Source organism: Haemaphysalis longicornis, unplaced genomic scaffold, assembly GCF_048455015.1.
Source record: "Haemaphysalis longicornis isolate Haplotype H1 unplaced genomic scaffold, Haemaphysalis longicornis Haplotype H1 scaffold_9, whole genome shotgun sequence".
NCBI classification, from domain to species: Eukaryota; Metazoa; Arthropoda; class Arachnida; order Ixodida; family Ixodidae; genus Haemaphysalis; species Haemaphysalis longicornis.
This window is the reverse complement of record NW_027526460.1, coordinates 57,484,730-57,504,479: the sequence shown is the minus strand read 5'-3', so window position 1 is coordinate 57,504,479 and position 19,750 is coordinate 57,484,730. Positions and strand designations below refer to the sequence as shown.

The 19,750-nt window shown below is 46.0% G+C and overlaps 1 protein-coding gene across 1 annotated transcript; it reads right to left on the bottom strand.

Moving 5' to 3' along the window:
• Positions 1 to 3,032: 3,032 nt before the first annotated feature.
• On the bottom strand, positions 3,033 to 19,748 carry LOC144151377 (uncharacterized). Its single transcript, XM_077682411.1, has 7 exons — positions 18,619 to 19,748; positions 17,186 to 17,279; positions 9,738 to 9,876; positions 8,939 to 9,108; positions 8,059 to 8,115; positions 5,922 to 6,001; positions 3,033 to 4,361 (listed from the first exon to the last, which is right to left on the bottom strand). Exons 1-7 carry the CDS (start codon positions 18,887 to 18,889, stop codon positions 3,586 to 3,588), a joined length of 1,587 nt encoding a protein of 528 aa, XP_077538537.1. The 5' UTR covers positions 18,890 to 19,748; the 3' UTR covers positions 3,033 to 3,585.
• Positions 19,749 to 19,750: the final 2 nt, after the last annotated feature.

Here is a 19,750-nt window from a genome sequence, read left to right as displayed (position 1 = left end):
TTCGTAAGATCAAGTTTCGTTAGAGTTTTGACTCTATTGCACACTCTCTGTAAAACCAACTCTAAAATCGGAAGAACCGCATTCCCGTTTTTGGACGTCCCAAAAATGTCGAAAGCTAGAAAACATCATTACTCATATTGCGTGGAACGTTTCTTATTTATCCTTTTTTAACTCTCGCAATAGCACAGTGCAATTACGTGAGGTGTGAACCCATGCTTTTTTATTTTATTTCAAAGCATAATAGCAATTTTTATATAACTGTAAATAAAACCTATATTTATAAAAAAGATGGCAAGATTTGTGTCCCCCCCTTGTGATTTTTTTGCATTTACGCCACTGAATGGCAAAGGCTTTTATAAAATGGCCAAATGATCACAACGAATAGTTTAAATCAATTAATTACAGTTAACTAATTTCAATCAGCAGCAGCCATGTGGGCATTGCTCAAACTTTCAAAATATATTATCAAGCCTTGGTATACGTGCTGCGGCCTCCGTGTACGTATGGTGAATGTACATAAAGCTTACCTAAGTGTGTCGTATATATGCGCATATGCATGTTGTGTTTGTTTGTTCGTTTGTTTGTTTGCATGCTTGCCTGCATATAAGGGAGCGCCCGCAGAGGCAGAAACTTTAACTCTGCCAGCTGAGCACGCAACAACAGTGCCTAACCATTGGCATTGTCATCGCCGCTGATTTTTGCAGCAGTAAGGTCTGCATGCTACAGTTAAGGCCATGGTTGCTCAAAAATCACAACTCCAGTTGCAGGGGGAAAAAGAAAAAAGAAAATCTATCATTGCCGAGTTCGTACCTTTGTTCGAAATTCTGTCACCATGGCTCCGCTGGTTATCCATCTTCACCGGGTGGAATGGCTCGTGGTTTCATAATTATTCATATACAAACATTTATATAACACATTGGGTTTAGGTATGGTTGTGACATTCCAACAGTCCAGCATTTTGTAGCACGTTGCAAAGCATCAGTTAATTACGGCCATAAGCTACGCACTGTGCCTAAAGCAACAACTTTGAAGAGTGGGTAGCATCAAACAACATTTCGATCCAGTGCGACATCCCTCCAGTAGTCTGTGAGAAAGTTGCAATGAACTCCCAGTGGTCACTCCACTCCACGCGGCTAAAAAGCTGTATCATCAAATTAAGCATAGCACGAGCTAAGCTACAAAATGCAGTCACAAATAAGAATCTGACAAACTCGTTTGTGTCCCTTTATGGACTTCACTTTGATTAAAGTTTTTCTTCAAGTGCAGCATGAACTTAAAATATCAGCACCTAGACACATAGCTACACGCGGCGTTTCACACAACTTGGACCGGGGATCACATATACAGATGTTGGATTTTTCAGTGATAAAATAAGTGGCCGGCATCCCAGGTGGCACAGGACCATTATTGTGTTTGGAATAATTAAGTAAACTAACTTTTTCACTAGTGAAGACAGCCAAGAATTTCTCGGTTACAGTGTCCAAAAAAATATGCCAAATGCCAAGCTTCGGCGAAAATTTTTCGATCAAGGAAGAATTTTTGGTGCTCACACAAGATAGTAAGAAAAACTGTAGGCGGGACATGAAATTACAGCCACGTGCACATGCTGATAATAATGAGGACAGGTGCACGCACGTGGCGGAGCACAGTGATAACATGTGAATGATGTGCTCCTCCAACCATCCATTTGAATTTAAGAAGTTTTCTTTCAGTCGTTAGAAAATGTTCCACACTAACGAAATGATCACATTAAAACTGATGCATTCGGATTTTTCTTTCTTTACTTTTTTCGGCGCTCCACAAGTTTGTTCTTGAAGATTTTCGACCATTTGAAAAGTTGCTTACAGTATCAACCAATTCTTCAACTTATCAAAATCTAAAAATAGCACAGATGGTCCACACCACCCTCAGTGATTGTCGTTCACCTTGTTGCTGCAAAATTTGACACATCATTTTAACCTCTGGTCTGGTTCAGCTCGGCAAGCGTAGGCTGAAACGGTAGCTGTGATGACATCAAAAGTCACACGAGTTCTCTGCTCATGCAACACAGGCTGATAGAAAACCCAGTTTAGTACCAAAGTAAAATGAGTGATACTGGCGGGCACAGAGATCCTGCTGCTCCGAGCAGCATTATTTTTGTAGTGGTTCCTCCGATTGGAATCTCTCAATCCCGGAGTGCAACGCACCATCAGTGGGCCTCCTCGATTATCAGTCCCTGATCGTCCATGAACTGCCGGAGACGTGATCTGGCGCTCGATTTTTCCCATGTATTCCTATGGGGCTTCCAGTCTGAACGCAGTCCTTGGACTCCCCGTGGATCACCCAGGACTGGTAAATCGAGGATGCCCATTTTTTCATGACTGCTGAAGTGGATTGTGATTTTGAAAGGGTAGCAGGAACTCTACCGGTGCAACTTAGCTGAAGGTACCATGAGGGAGCATTGTATAGTGGCGAACTTTGCAGATTGGAATAACGTGAAAATGATTCGACTTTTCGCAGACAGCCGTGAACATGGTGACAGAAGGTTGTCTAGCTAGAGCAACATTGTAAAATTGGGACGCAAGAGAGAAGAGTCATGATGAAGAATCATGCCTACAGTGTGCTGTTTGCAAAATATCTGTGCAAAAGGTACGCGATCAAATGACCTAGACGGTTTTTACAAAACTACGATATCGATATGTGTTGGGGAAAGCGTGAACAATACTTGGACAAGGAAGAAGACAGGACGGAGAACTGTCAGGGAGCAGATCCTTTGTCCAAGAATTGTTCGCACTTTTTCCAACCTGAACCTTTACTAACACGACCAACTCGCAGTCCTTCTTGATGCGATATACTAATACTTATACTAACCACTAAATTCACCATGGGTTCCTGCACATCGGAGACATGGCCCCATACTACCGCCACAACAATTTCCTGCAGAGCGCACACTACTGCCCAAATGTTCTATTCAGTGTGCCCACTAAAAACTCTTTACATAAACTTTTCACTGTTCATCCATTGACAACACACAGCCTTGAAGCAATGCATATTGACTCTTTATTAACATTCGGAACAGTATTGACAAAGTAACATAAGATAATTTAGAATAGCAAAATTTTACAAGAGAGATGGTAAATTTGTTCGAGGGCTAACAAATGCGTGAAACTACGCTGCCGTCATCGTCATGGGGCTAGTTAAAGATAAAAAAGTTAACCAATCACGACAACCCAACCACTTGCCGTCATGCCTGACGACTGCGTGCAGTTCAGGCCTGTTGCGGATTTCGCACCTCCACGAAGTCAGGCACCCGTTCAGCACAGTGCACTCATCCCACCTGCACTTCCGTAGAACTGCTGAAAAATCCGGAATGCGGGGAGCCCGTGCGGACCCCATGGCCACAAATCTAAGCATAGCCACAACCGGCACACTCGGGGCTGAATATACACGCATGCGCCTTAGATGCCTTCGCTAAGCACAGCGTCACACACCACTTTTGGCTCTAGTCAAAATTTAACGGAAATGCAGCGCCTCAGCTGCTCGGCGGCTCATTGTCCAATGCTGTCATCAACCTTGGCTGCCACATCTTCCACCGTCGGTGCCCCACTATTCACCTTTCTTGTGTTTGCCCTTGCCTTCCCTGCCCTTCTCTTGGCCCTCCTTTTTATCCTTGCCCTTGTCCTCTCCACTTGCCTTCCTCCCTTCCTTGGTGTCCCTGGCACCCTTTTGCGTCTCCTCGTCGTCCTTGCGCTTGCTGCTGAATGAGTCCAACTCGGAGTGCTCCCCGGATGGGCGCCTGCCGACAGAGAAAGACGTGTGGCGCTGCGCAGGGCCGCTGAAGAGAAACGACCGGGGCCTGCTGTAGTTGAACGGGGGCTGCGACAGGCAGCCCGGGTAGAACGGCCGCGTGTGGTAGCTCGGGTAGCTGGGGCCAAAGGCGTACGGGGCCATCGACGGATGAGTGGATCCCGAAGCCGGGTAACTGGAGCCCGCGGGGGAGCTGTACATGCTGAACAGGGGCTGGATGACAGGCTGGATGAAGCTGTCCTTGCCCATCACAACGCGCCCCGTGGAGGACGAGCGACGAGCATCGTCGTATTGGGAGGCGCCCCTCGAGAGGAAGGTTACGTCGTTCCACGAACTCGCCGCTGCCTCGCTCTTGGACTGTCTTCGGGACAACGGCTCTTTGGGAGCGTGGTTGAGGGGCTGGCTGAGATGGCTCGCGTACGTGTTCTCGTTTCCATCCTTTGTACCCGTGTGGCTCTTGAAAAGGCTGTCGCTGGCGTGCTTAGCTGCGGCACTTAAGCGTCTTGAAGACCTTCGGGAGGACGCGTCTGCAGGGGCTGAGCTGCTTATGGACGGCCTCTTGGATGTTCCGTCCCCTAAACAAACAGGACAGGCAGACATTGTGTCGCATGTGTGCACTTTACCCAACAAAAAAGAAGAAAAAAAAAAAGATCTCGAAGTGAAGGCACCACTTGAGGGCTAACTGTTAGGCACTAAACGAGAGACTTTCTCACCAAATCAAAATAAAGACACCCTGTCTCAAAGTCTGAGGTGCATGCTTTAGAAATGCCACTATATTTAAGCACGTGATGTTTTAGGATCACAGAAATTTGTCTTCCCTTTCTTTCATGTGTGCATCCACCCAACACAGCTCTAAAAAAACGTACCGTTACGTTTCAAACCTTAGCCTCACTAATCAAGAAGCTGGCAAACTGCTTCTGTACTAAACAGGCATTAAAGAAAACAGGTAAGAAGCTGTTATAGAGCCACGACTTGCAATTTTAAAAAATGTGTTGTTACTGCAGCACACCATCACAACAGAAAACAAAGAGAGGACTTGAGGAGGTGATGCGAACTGGCAAGCTTTTGAACTCAAGCAAGAGAGAATTTAATTGCTGCCTGACGGTGCCATCATGGATGGACATCAAGGACACCGGATAAGCAGGACACAAACAAAGCGATAAAAAGAGGACAACTTTGTTACTATTAAAACGAATGTTTAGAGATATATTTTGGGAAAGAAGAAGAAGCAACAATTGTCAAACTGGCATTGTAAGTAGGGACTGGCAGTCACCATTTAATTAAGCTGTGAAAGTACACCTCGGCATGAAGCAAACTCACAATACACGAGAAACTCGTAATTGGGCATGTCACGGATAAGCAGGAAAACCACGGAGTGTCCTGAAAATGCAACAAAGGAACTGCTACGCTTGTCGACCAGTTGAAACGTAACGACTTCGCTTGATCCAAGCCGAGAGTTGTGAAGACATGCAAAAAGTGACAACTGCTCCACAAGAACTTTGGCACTACAGCAGAGACCCTTAGAACTGTATGAGGGAGCTGAGCCCTGTGCAGCCACCCCATGCGAGAGATTACACCGACTGCAAAATGCCGGGAAACAGTACGATGACTGCGAAATAGTGTCTCATAGCAACCTAACGAATGCACGAATGCTTGCACGCCCTTTTATCCTCGTACTTTTAGGGCACAGCCCCTTTGGTGGCCGTCTCTGGGCTGGGCCGGTTGTATGCGCAACCGAGGGAATGATGGCTTGGACTGACGAGTGAAAGAAAAAGCGAACGATGAAAGAAAGCAAAGTAGGAGAGTGTCGCGAAATTGGGAGGGGAGGGCGGGTCGCTGCATCGGCGCGAGCCAGCGCTTCCCGAAAGAGTGCGGTGAGCTGTGCCCGCGGTATGCTGTGCCCGCACGAGGCGCTCGACGGCGTGACACTGGAGTGTCGCGCTGTCGCTTAAGACGCGAGTTCGCTTATGACTGTTGAGAGAACCCACAAGTGAGTGCTGCCTCAGCGCAATGCTGCTGCACCCAAATATCGCATTAGGGAGTATCGTAATCGCCAGTTCCCGTTTTATTCACATGTTCCACCAGCACTTTTTCCCTTGACACTTTAACAATAGCGCGTCAGGGTGTATACTTACCAGCAGGTTTAGTACGAACGCCTGAAGATCGTTTGGCCTTTGCCGCATTACGCCCAGGTTGGCGCGTGACACTGGCTTTCCTGCATTGAACATTGAACGGCTCTGACTGTGTTAGCGCACTACTTGAGGCCAACTAAATTACAATTGCGCTCACTTGTGCGCCTGCTCGTCCTTAAGCAAAAATTCAACCTCGTCAGCAGTTCGGAGACCTTTGCAATTTGCAAAATGGCATACATCGTTGTGTAGATGAGAGGGTCATGAACGTGTTTTTCTTTACTTCTTCTTGTTTTAATTCTTTTTTAATTTTCTCTCTCTTTTTTGTTCACCCTTATAGGCAGTTCACCCTCTCCAGGACGTGCTCCTTTCCAAACATCAGCCGAGACCATTTACATCAACTGTACTGCATGCATGGCGTCGTGGCGCTATTATTTTTACACCACTAACAGAGAGCCCATTTGCCACCAAGGGAGGTTGTTTTAGATGCAACACATCTCATGCTCGCCCCTCTGTCCTTCCTGCATCTGTCCGGCGTTGTCCGCACAGCTGCGCCTCTCCTCCACTCCTCTCTCCGATAGCAAACACTCTCTCCCAAACAGCTGCGGGTTGGTGCAGCGCGCTCTCCGTTGCTAGGCGCCGGTGGGCGGCGCTGCGCATGCGCAGTACTCTCTCTCTCCGCACTCTCCTCTCCTTCGGGCGCTGTGAATATAAAGCGGCATGCCGCGCTCCGACGGTCTCAGTCGACAGTCGTCCGCGTTACGCTTGCACTCTCTCGCAGTACTCGACGATTGCTTGATGCAATCGTCGAGCCCCTAACTGTGCACTTTACGGACCACAAGGCACTCATTCTCGTCTGCAATAAGACCGTACCTGAGCATATGTGTACTGCATGTGCATTACATGGTCGCCCACCTCCCCTTCACGTGAGAATCCCTGCTATAAGCGTAATCAATACGATGGAAAACGCCAATGGAACCCCCCATGAGATGCGTTGCGTCACACCAGGGTTCCCGCGAGGGGAGGTGGGCGTAATTTTTTATTCTCCTTGCTTTTTAATCAAATAAATAAGCAAATCAGACCTCTGCACTTATGCTCTGTTGACATGGCATTGAGCTGGGTAGAACTTAGTGAAAACAGACGCGCATAATAAAATAAAAAAGACGTAGTGTACAGCACAATAGAGTACAATTATGAGTTTGTCGCCAAGCTTTTAAAGAAATACTAACAGCTGCAATGTGCCCAATTTCAGGAACTTGGAATACCATTTTTTAAGCCCAAGTACACAAGCCCCAGCAAGTAGGTGGGATAGAACACTCAATGGTGCTCACACGCTCTAGTCCTAGATTAGCCAATTAACCGCAACTCGTGAGTCATGGCAGTTACAAATTGCCTCTCTAGCAGCGCCTACCGTACATGTGTGGCGGCACAGGCAGGAAGGACCCTCCCAGCTGACCTCCCTTGTACTTGCACATGTATCAGATATTTAAAAAAAATCTGGGCGATATCTCTACTAACGTGAAACCTTGGCAGGTGCGAAGCATGCAGTGTATAAGCATATTCTCGGCACCTTGGCGATTTTGCCCACGGAGATGAAACCGTTGGGGGTAGAGGTTTACAGCTTTGCTGTAAAAGTCCCGTATCTTTGAAGCACGAAGCGTTTCAGAGCAAGGCGTAAACAAGTGTCCCAGTGTTTTAGTACCGCGACTACACAAGATGACAGTGATGACGACAACATGAGCCGCCGATAGCCTGAGCACCTAAGGGGCTTCATCCCTAAAAGAATTCAAATTCAGGTTGTTTTACACGCTGAGGCTACATCTGAACTATGATGTACACCCTAATGGAGGGCTCCGGATTGATTTAAACCCCCCAGGGATCTTCAACGTGCATTGAAATCTACACACAAGGGCATTTTCATTCTTCACCTACACCAGAAAAACAGCCCCCGCAGGTGGGATCGATGCTGTGTCCTTGGGCCAAGCAGCACAATGTGTTAACAAATGAGCCGCCGTGGTGGATAAAGTACCAGATATTCACCTCCTTTCCACTTCCAAGTTCACTCTATGGGGTACTTGGTTCATGCTAGACAGCTGCGGTAAGCTTGGGCAAAGAGCAAGAAGTGAGGAATGTATGGTCTTACCGTGCGGGCTCTCCAGAATCTTTAGCCTTCCGAGCTACTGGTCCTCGTGGCGGCTCCCTGTCATGGGTGCAGATCAACTTGCTCACCAAAACGCATAAAATATAATGCAACAAATATAAATATTCTGCGCTTGAATTTAGGTGACCAAACTATTAGTACTTATCCACACAAAATTTCACACATCCGTAACGCTTGCAGTGAAAAAGCTAAAATTACACCTGTGGCAGTTACTAAGCCAGTATTTAAACAACGGCTGATCAGAAATGCGGTCAGAACGATGTGCCGTAGCATGTTACATGAACTCAACCGGTGCACAGATGAAAACTAAGTGCATATTTTTTCTCAGCACACCAAAACACACTCTGTGTGAAAGTTTCAGGGGCATGGGCTAAAAATTAAGAAAAATGGTTCAAAGATCAAAGATGTGGGTCCCCCGTTATTAGAAGCTGGTCGTTTCCGGCAGCACAAGCAAGCTTAGCGCTTAGAGAAAGAAGGGGGGGAAAGAAGCAACGACAGCTTTTGTCCTCACTGACATCAGGGCACAGCAAAAGTGGCCAGTTAGAGTGGACAAAAAGTCGGCATGTTAACGGCTTCGGGCTGACTTTGAACGAGGTCAGCCGACTTCCGAGGCAGCCAGCCTTAGGGAACGGTAAGCCTCAACGAGTGGCCCAATCAAATCAAGCAAGGAGAAAGCCACAACACTCTCTTTCAGGGAATCGACAGCCTGCATGCGAAACCCGCAGTGTGTGTGCAAATCAGCGGTTGTAGATGTCCCAGACTGCAATGTTAAAAGAATGCCGCTGCATTTCAAACCAATCAGATATCACCAAAGGCCCCGTATCATCCCTCCTGAGGGTGTGCGAATGCCTCGTCCACTCACTGCCCAGACCACGCATAGCAACTGGAGAACAGCTGGTTGCAGGCTGCCCGGCAACCGTAAAAGTCGACCGAGTCGTCCGTGCTCAGGAACGCCGGGTACAGGAAGTGAAGATAGATGGTGACCACCCCGTTGTTCTTCACCGGTGCCAGGCACCACATCAGGAACAGCAGCTGCGTGGGACGATTCTTTCGGTACCTCAGCATTACAGTACCGCCATATGCCAAGGACTATCCCCGCAGAGTGGTTGCTAAGCCTCTGAGGTTAGCACATAATGAAGAGGTGACTACCAGTGCGACACATCCACACAATAAAAGTGGCAAACAGCTTACTGACAGTGCATGTGTGACGTATATTGCACATACATTGGAGGGAAGAGTGCCAGAAATCCCAGAACGTTAGTCGATCAGAACAGAAATTTCAGTTTTTCAAGGTGCAGCAGAAGTACTTCGTTTCATGTGCAGTTGCAGAAAGATTGTTCCTAGCCATGCAACGGACTTGATCCCTATTTCTGATTAAAATGCTGCAACCATTATAAAATGAGAATAAATCTGACCAACCTAAAGGAACAACAGCCTCAAAGGTGTTAGGTTTTGAACGTGAGACCTCAAACGATACTTTTATCACACGAAGTCCTGATTAATGGTATTCCAGCGATTCCTTTATTTTCCAATTACAAAGATTTCATTTCTATTACTCGCATCTCCTGAAACATAACCATAACTTTACCCCCCCCATGGCGAAACATGCATGTACATGGCACATGCTCCGGCCATGGACAATGTAACATTGGACTACTCACCTTTAAGAGCCAGAAAATGCGAAAGTACTCCCGAATTTCATTGGTGAAGTAATCGAAAATGTTGAACAGTCCAAAGACCATCCAGAAGACAATCCATCGACCGTCATCACGTTTAGAAGAATTTTCAATGTTGTGGAAGCTGTTAGGAAAGAGACAAAAAGGTTAGATTAGACATGCGGAGTTATTAAAATGGACAAGTATGCCGCGACTGGTCGTAACAGTTGGTGGGGGCGAAGAGTCACATAGCTATATATGCACATTACTTCTCAGGATGACTCGACAGCAAAAAAGCAGCATGGAAGAAAAAAAAACGTGTTTTTCTTTTCTTTCTACGTATTTTCTCACTACTCATACTAACTTCCCCTGTACAAAATTTTTATGACTTCGAAACATCACTTAAAGGGTCACACTCTAACGAGTTTCTTTTTCACTGAGTTTTCCCCCTGTTCCAACTTCTGGCCTCGTCTTTTGGAACCCACAGCCCTCAGAACCTATGTGGCAACCTACTGGCACCGGCCAATCCACCAGGTTTGTATGTTCCATAAATAGGTTATGGGCCTGGAATAGCTTTATGTGAGACCAAATGAATCTCCATATCTACAAAGCAACTGCCTGCATTTTTAAAGATGATAGCCTTTCTTGGGCTACTTAAACACAGAAATTTTGGTCTGTCTGTATGTATGTCTGTCTGTGACTCGATTCAGCCACCCAGCCAAAGTGAAACAGAAACTGTGGAATAGCCTTATATACCCACAGCTAAATCTAAACGTCTTAAGTCTGGTGTTAATGCTTATACTTGCCAACACTGTTGAACAAGAACAAGACATTACGCAAACATAAGGCAGAAAATCAATACATGAGTGATATTTGCAGTGTTCCTTTTTAAACCATTCACGGATGCTTGGTTTTTGTGATAGAAAATAAAATACTACATCAACTGCAGAAAACTGTCGCCTGCTGTTGCCCGCGCTACCTGGCGGCATTTTAAGAAATCAAACGGCAACAGAAGCGAAAGGTTCCACTAGATAGGTTCCACGTTTTGCTTGGAACGCACGTGGAGTAGGGCAAAGTGGTTCTATAAGCATTGCAGTAGGGTGCCTCGATTCATGCACGTCTCCGCAGTACGGTAGCGGTGGCATCGAGGCACCCGATTTGGAGCAGTGGAACGCGGTAAATTTAAATTGACTTGAGCAAACCTCTAGTGTGTTATCTTGGGAGGAACGAGACGGGAGAGGAACAGCATGAGAGGTGAGCGGGAAAGAGAAGAAAGGCATTTACTCGGCAGGGGCACCAGTCGACTATTGTCTTTCGTCGACATTTGCAACGAAAGGAGCAGATGCGCGGCCAATGTCGTTTTTGCTAGATTTTTCGGCCCACTAATCGTGATGCATTCCTCTGGCTCCTGGACTTCATAGGGTCATACGGCTTCCATATAAAGCCACAAAAATTTATGATCAGCATGAGTGGTTGATTCTCACTCTGGAACTCATCGAGCCTGGGTTTGAACGAGCTCAGTTTTGACAGGTGTGCTTTATTTCTCAAATCTGTGCTCAGGGTGTCCTCACATACATCATCGTCATCATCATCATCAACAGCCTGTTTAGGTCCACTACAGGATGAAGGCATCTCCCACTGGCCTCCTACAGCTTCTGTCCTGCACTGCCCGAGTCCATTCTTTGACTCCGAATATTCTTATTTGATCTCTCCATCGAGTTAACAGCCTTCCCCTTCTGCTAGTCCCATTAAAATCCCGTCTCTCGGGGTCTACTCTGTTGCCCACGTGGTCCACCTGTTGTCAGTTCGTCATACTACATGGCCAGCCCAAATCCATTTCTTTCTCTTCATTTGAAATCTCTGCTCAAGTTTGCTCCCTAATCCAGGTTGCTTGTTTCCTGTCCCTAAGTGTTACTCCTAACATTATTCGCTCCATGGCACGTTGGGCGGATCTAAGTTTACTTTCTAGTCGCTTAGTAAGGTGCCAAGTTTCCGCTCCGTACGTCATCACCGGCAGGATGAAATGATTGAATACCCTTCTTCTTAGGGATAGAGCGAGCTTACTTTTCCTTAGTTGCGAGTGCTTGCCGAGTGCAACCCAACCAAATCCTATTTTGCGCCAGATTTCTTTCTCGTGGTTGGGGTCAGCACTGACCATCTGGCGAAGGTAGTAGTTATATTCTTCTACTTGTTGCAGTGTTTCGTTACCTATGCTGAAAAGTATGTGTTCAGCATTTTCAGCCCCACAGCGATACTCTCTGAGTGTATTTCTTCAATCATTTTTTGGAGTTGTTCAGCAGATTCACGGAGCAAGACTATATCGTCTGCAAACCTCCAGCCATTAACTGCGCAAACTGTTTTGTGTCACAGGCGTTGCCCATCACAGTCTGAAAAGGCCACAAAAGCATTACTTCGTTTCTTAAAGGACACAGGCCTGTTTGAACGATTGTAGAGACACTGTGTACTATTGTTCATTTGTCATTTGGATAGTTTACCGTTTCAGTTTAGGCTTTATTATTGCCTATTGTTTTGTTTTTGTAGTTATCTTTAATTTTTCTCTTCTTGCTCCTCAAGCTCTATTCACTGTCTTTTCAATACTCTTTCTTTCTCTTTAAATCCCTCCTTCCCCACTTCCCATGCGTATGGTAGCCAACCGGACTGTAACCTGGTTAACCTCCCTGCCTTTCATGCACTGCATTATCCTTCCTTCCTTCAAATGGCTCAAGCATTCCCCGTTTATCTGTAAACCTGCGTTCTCCCAGTCAGGCTTTCTGAATACACTCTCCAGACATGCTGTGAACAATTTTGGCAGGATGGTATCTCCTTATCGTACCCCCTTTCGGATCGGAGGTTTTTCACTTTGCTTGTAAATGATTATTCTGCCCATGCATCCCTCATGTATGTCATCTAGGAGTTGTAGGTTGGTCTCCTCTATTCCTTGGCCCTCTAAGGCACCCATCAATGCGGCGGTGTTTACCGAATCAAACGCTTTTTCATACTCTATAAATGTCATGTAAAGCAGCTTATTATACTCTGCGCATTTTTCTATTACTTAGTTGATGGCATGGATGCGATCCATTGTAGAGTAACCTTTCTCAAGCCAGCCTGTTCCTTCGATTCAATTCGATGGTGGTTTATTTATCACAAAAAAAAAAAAACATACAAAGGGTATATACAGGAGGAGGTCCCGAAGTCAATGACTGCAGGGGGACCTCCTATAAAACAAGCATCAAGAAGTAAAAGTTTTAACAAACAGTGGTTACAGTATTATGTTGAAACCGACAAAACATATTACAAAACAGATTGCACAATCAAAGTAAGAAAGCAAACAAAACATGTGATAAACGCGAACAAAATGAACTCAAATTGACTGAAGATGAGCACGTAAGCTATTTTTGAAAGAAAAAATATTTGAAGCACTTTTTGTCAAGTGAGGCAAACAGTTCCATTCGTAAGCAGCAGAAAAATGAACAGCTTGTTTACCATAATTAGTTTGAGCTTTAGGAAGTAAAACATTGTTATGAAGGGCAAAACGAGTGCAGCTGTGAAGTGGAAGTTGGTTAGCAGTGATAATTTCGATGGGAAGCCTACCGCTGAAGAATTTAAATACTATGATGCAAAGAGAATACTTAACCAAATTAGAAACTGATAAAATGTTATGTGCACGAAGCAGCGGTAAAGAACTGCAACGCAAATGACTATGCGTAGTAATCCGTATGGCTTGATTCTGGATATGTTGCAATGGGGACAGGTGCGTCGGGTATGTATTGCCCCACGACGATATGCAATAACTAATGTGACTATGAATGAAAGCATAGTACAATGAAATTAGAGTCTTCAAGCCAAAATAAGGACGAACCTTAATTAATATTCGTATTCCATATGCTACCTTTTTAGTTAACAAAGAGATGTGTTTTTGGAATTTGAGATGTTTATCAAGCTCAACACCTAAAAAAGTGGCGTAGTCCGAGCAAAGAAGTTGAGTATCATTTAGGCAGATGGAAGAGTTTTCCGGGATTATTTTGTGTTGAGATCTAAAAATAATAAATCGAGATTTGGACGAGTTAATGGTTAACATGTTTTCCCGACACCATGCAGCTAAATTATTACTATCAGCATTAAGCTTCACAATTAGCGATTCTAAATTCTATCAGTTGTAAAGATAGTGGTATCGTCGGCATAAAGTACACCAGTTGAAAATTTAAGGCATTGCGGGAGATCATTGAAAGTGGTATCGTCGGCATAAAGTACACCAGTTGAAAATTTAAGGCATTGCGGGAGATCATTGATAAAGATTAAAAATAAAAGAGGACCAAGAAGAGATCCCTGTGGTACGCCTATATTTGTTAATTTGAATTCAGAGTAAGTACCAGAGATGCATACGGTTTGTTTCCTATCAATTAAATAACTTTTTATTAGGGTTAGAGCAGGGCCGGTAATTCCAACTGCATTTAATTTTTTAAACAATATGGTATGGGTTCAGAGAGTCGAAAGCTTTAGACAGGTCAATAAACAGCGCACCAACCAGATATCCCGCATCAATGGCTTCTTTAAATTTATCAGTTAGAAATATTAAAGCAAGTTCAGTGGAATACCCAGCCCTGAACCCGAATTGATTCGCCGATAGTATGCTAAATTTTGATATATAACTTGTGAGCCTCAGAACAAGTAGCTTTTCAATAATTTTGCTAAAGAAGGATAATACGGCTATGGGGCGGTAGTTTGATATGTTAAGTCTGTCCCCTTTCTTAAACACCGGTGTTAGCTTGGCGTTTTTCAAAACGGATGGGAATACACCAGTCTTAAAGATAAGATTTACAATGTGGGCGAATGCTCCAGAGACGAGATGCGCAATCGACTTGATATATGAAGGCTTAAAGTTATCTAATCCCGGACCCGTGTCGTTCAAATTCTGAATAACCCTATACACTTCTTCAGGCGAAGTGGGCAAAAAAAAAAAACTATGAGGCAAACGTGGAAAATTCGTGTTGAGCGATTCCGGCGGAACTGGTCGGTTGGGTTGAAAATCGAGGCAGTCATTTATGCGTCTAACTATTGACTTAGCACACAGCCTGTACACAAGCAGCAGAAGGCTGATAGGTCCGTAGTTCTTAAATTAGGATCTTTGTTACATCCCTTCGTGAATAAAAACTACGTTGGTGTTTGTCCAGGCTTTGGGTACCGTTAAAGTCCTTCAACATTCTGAGAATAGTTTAGCGAGCTTTTCTAGTATTATATCTCCACCCTCCTTTAGAAGGACTACATATGTGCCGTCATCACCTGCCGCTTTCCCTCTTTTTATGCCCTTAAGTGCCTTTTCTACTTCGTCTTTAGTTACTGGTGGGACGTTGCAAGCTGAGTTTGTAGGCTCAGTAGCGCCCCTGGTCCAACGTCACTGGCGTACAGCCTGGTGTAGAATCATTCCTCGATTTTTATTATCTCATCCATATTGTGCGCAATGTAACCCTGTTCATCCCTAAGTGTGTACAGAGGTCAAAACTGTTAACAACAACGAGAGAACGCGTGGCTATCGATACGTGCAGCGCAGCCTGCTGATAGCCACCAGCGTGACCAGCGAGATTAGGGGACGGCGCTGCAGCGGCTTGGCATGCGAAAGCTATTACCGATGCTTCCTTGTTTTGCTGGTGAGAGATTCAACAACAAAAGTCACTCACCACGACTGCCATCCAAGTCTATATTAAGCGTCATCTGACGCTGATAACCAGTGCAGTCTTGTTATCGCCCTTGGTATGTTTCCGATATAAAAACGGGGAATGTGGGAACCATACCAAAGGCGAAAATGAGACTGCACTGGTTATCAGCGTCAGATAATGTTTAATACAGGCGTCGGCTGTGGTCAAGGTGAGGTACTTAGGGTGTCGAATCTCTCACATGCAAAACAAGGAAGCATCGGTAATAGCTTTCGCATGCCAAGCCGCTGCAGCGCGGTCACCTAATCTTGCTGATCACGCCGGTGGCTATCAGCAGGCTGCGCTGCACGTATTGAAAGCCACGCTTTCGCGCGTTGTTGTTAACAGTTTTGACCACTGTACATTCTGTCTCTGCCAATAGCCAGCTTCTGCTTTGTTGCCTTCAAGCTTTCTCCTATTTCCAACGTGTCCTCCATGACTGCCATGTCGTACGCACGAATTTCATTTGTTTTACTTCAGTTTATCAATTTTGACAGCTCCGCTAATTCATTTTGATCCACTGCATTCAACAATTTTATCTTCTGGCGCTTCGCAATAAGCTCCTTTGTTTACCAAGTTAGTTTTCCAGCTTGTTTCCCACATGCGCTGCTGACTCAGTGATTGCTGTTGTTAGGTTATCATTTTGAGTGTCAACACTGTCCTCGTTCTCACCGTCTAAAAGCGCGAATTTGTTCTGAAGGGTTATGATAAGCTCCTGCGCCCTGTTCCTGACTGACTTGATGCTGTGTTTCTTACTTTTTATGAGCTTCCCTCCTTTCTTTTTGAGATTTAGCCTTACTTTGCACCTAACCATCCTGTGATCACTGCATCCAATCTTGCTTAGTACCTCCACATCCTGTACAATACCTGGGTTGTCACTCAAAATTAAGTCAATTTAGTTTTTTGTCATTATGCATATACATACATGCGTGTACACAAAATTGAGGCAAATTGCATGTGGGTTGGATACGTAAACTGTACGCTGTTGGACCTATGGCGCCACCTTATTGGCGCATTCTTCTTTCTCACCCGCAATGCCCCTTGATCTTCAACTTTCAGCACCATTTGGGTTCATATTCTTCACCTCTATGCCCATGGAGGAGGCATTGACATGGGTTCACAGAGGGAGATTGATTACTTCTGTGGCACAGTGGATAGCATGCTCATATGACGATCAACTCCAATCCATTGCAATTCCATCGAAGCAAATCCCACGCTTATCCCCAGCAGTGCGTCCTAGCAATTGACCACGGCATCCACAGCGACGCATGACGCGCAGTCATCACAACATCCTGCTGCAGTGTTTTGGCAGGTAGCATGTTGTGAATTTTTTTTCCCACTTTTGTAAATTTTACGTTCCATTGCACCCTGTTTTACTACTAGGTGATGAACCCCTGGTTCCCTTAAAAAAGGATTTTAAATTTTTTAGTACAATCACGCTTTTACAGAAACTTTGATTTTACTATTTTAAATCATTTTTACATGAGCCTTTTATTGTAGTGCGTTCAAATTTAATATATTACGTTTTGTCTAACGCATTATAGCCAAATCTGGCTGCTGCACCAATAAAATTCAAATTCATTCATCACTTCCAAGTTCAAAAAGTCCACGGTTCGAAACTGGCTGTGGGTCGAGGACTGGTGGACGAGTTACAACCGCACACCACAAAAGTGCTGAATGAGTAGCTCAAGCTCATTTCCAGTTAAAACCCAAAGACGGCTGGGTCAAAGACTAACCTCAAAAAAAGAAGCCGGGGGTACTCACGAGCAGTATGCCGCCACGAGGTAGACCACAATGTTGCAGGCAAGGGGGGCGCGCTTGCCCACGGCCACGTAGAGGCACAGCAGGAAGGCCATGACTGGAGGCAGCAGCAGCAGTAGCAGCAGCAGCCAGGGGCAGTAGAAGACAACCATCAGGGCACGGCCAGCAGAACACACACAAGAGCTGTCTCTCGTAGGGGGGCACTAAGGCACCACATCCGGGGAATCGACCAGCTGACGCACCCACCCATCTCAAGGGGGCCATGAAGACAAAATACAGGTTTGGTTCATTAGAAGGACTGCTCTGTCCCAACAGCGATACCAATTTTATGTATGAATTCATGCAAATGAGATATCAAAGAAAACACATGAAGCACTGGCAACTCCCCACCCAGACACTTGATTTCTGTACGGCGTCGGAGAATCTTGTTTGTGCAAATGGCAGCCAACGACCTTAAAGGGGCCCTAAATAGGCTGCCAAATGTTACGATTTTGCGTGCGCAGTCACTGGAGTACTATCCAAGGAACGTCATGCCGTAAAAACTGTTTAAATGCGTTAAGTATTAGCCGAGTTATCGCTCATTAAAAGGGGCCACCCATAAGGCCTGGGGCTCTCCTCCTCTAGTAGCTCCTCCGAAGCACTGTGGAAGCCGCGACGTCATCGACCCGGCGCAAGACCACCGAGAGAAACAGGGCAATCCATCACCCTCCTTGATGTACGTGCAGTCATTGGCTGCGCCAAGCCCTGCGCGCGCTTTTTTTTTTTAGCACTCGACGCGCATGCTCCGCCCACCAGATTCCGGTTGCACGGTGAGCGCTGTCGCGCTGTCGCTGTGGTTCGCGTTCGCGGCGCCGCACTGGGCAGTGTCTCGTGCGTCATAGAGGCGCGTCAGAGCCGGAAAGAACTGCGTCAGAGCGCGCAAGTGTGGCGGCAAGGTATGGTTGGTGAGCCAGGAGAGAAAGTGAAATCTTTTTTTCGTGTTTGCGCGGCCCCTGCTTTACGCAGAGGTGTAATATTTGGTACACGTTGTCGTGAAGGGGTACTCTAGCGATTGCGCGATTGAAATTGCGACCTATGGAAGCCTATTTAGGGCCCCTTTAACTACCACCAAAAACCTGACTGGGCGGTGGTAGTGGGGCCTCAAGTTCCGTTTGATTGTATCACTTGAATGTTGACGTGCATCTAACACATTGACAACTATGTATTTAGTGCTGTCCCGTATAATGTCCCTCCTGCCCATATGACATCAATGGAGTGCAAAATTTGAGTGATTCAATATTTCTTGCATTTTTTTTAGCTGAGCTGGCCTGAATCAAGCTGAGCGAGTTCATTCAAAGTAAACGCAGTTGTTTTTTGACTTCTTTGTCCCTTCACGTTAGCCGCAACACCATGCCAGCTGGCAAGGCTGAGATGGCGGATCAAAGGGGTGTGCTCACACATGGCCATCACAGAGCGCTTCTGGCCCGTCTGGAATTCCAGGATGCTGAAGAGGATCTCGACGCGGGGCCCCACCTGGTGCAGACCATGGTCCAGGGTGACCATGAATGCAGCCAGGGCATCGCTAGAGGACGGGCGCTGCATCCTGATCCGGGGCACCCAGATGGTGCGTGGCTTGCTCATCAGGCTCCTCTCACGTGATCTGCTCGCCCCCTCCAGATCGTGCAGGGGCTCGGGCGGGCATACTGCTCCCGTCCCACCGCTCTTCATCCTCTTCCGCTCCCAAGGATGGTCGGCTCTTTCGCCCCCACAGCACGCGCCTCCCCGGGGAATTGGCCGACACCTCCTCCGACTTCCTCCTCCTCTGCCCAGCCCGAAACCTTGTAACCAGGTTTGGCACGTTAACAAAGAACTTTGTCTTGCAGAGAAGTGGGCGTGGTTCCGCAGTCTAGGAGCCCAAGTGACGACTTCGCAGTTCCTACCCTAGGGATTAGTGAACCAGCTTTGCGACCGGTGAGATGTTGACGAACACTTTCACCTTCTCTCGCATGTTGCGTACCTAATTTCAGTGATTACAACGGTGAGCCTAGCTGGCTTTTGTAGTGCTCGCATAAAACGAGAGTGGTCAGCCGCAGTTTGCCCCTGCTGAGGCACAAGCACTGTAGAAAGTGTGCGCTTCAAAGTGCCCACATGGACTGGTTTGTAGCAGTCGTGAGTGAGTACCTTATAGTGTGATGTTTGCAACTCACCGCTCGGTCTGCACAAGGCCAGGTTTCTATATAAAACGCAATCCTTTGAAAGTACTTCTTCAGTCACACTTGGTGCTACCAAAAATAAAAGAACAAGCGCAATTTTAACAGCACAGACTGCCTGCTGCAAATGCAAGCCAGCAGACTAGTCACTAGCGAAGCAGAGCTCGACGAAGCGCACAGCTGCTGCAGCTCAATGCACAAACAAGCATTTTAGTCAACTGAGATGGGTGCCACTATAGCAAATAAGCTTCAAAGAAACATTACAGAAGAAGCATTCAGAGAAAAATACTTGTTTCTTTCTTACTTCTGGCAAGCTAAGAAGTAACAAAGGCTTTCAGCATTACAAACATGGAACTGAGCTGCACTGGCTTGGATTTTT

Bases quoted from the DNA above. Each gene is read 5' to 3' on its own strand.
- LOC144151377 (XM_077682411.1), bottom strand. From the start codon at position 18,889: ATGAAGAGCGGTGGGACGGGAGCAGTATGCCCGCCCGAGCCCCTGCAC. The intron at 6,002-8,058 runs GTAAGACCATAC...TGTTCAATGCAG, and splicing joins GATTCTGGAGAGCCCGCACG to GAAAGCCAGTGTCACGCGCC. The intron at 4,362-5,921 runs GTAAGTATACAC...CTGTTTGTTTAG, and splicing joins CGTTCGTACTAAACCTGCTG to GGGACGGAACATCCAAGAGG.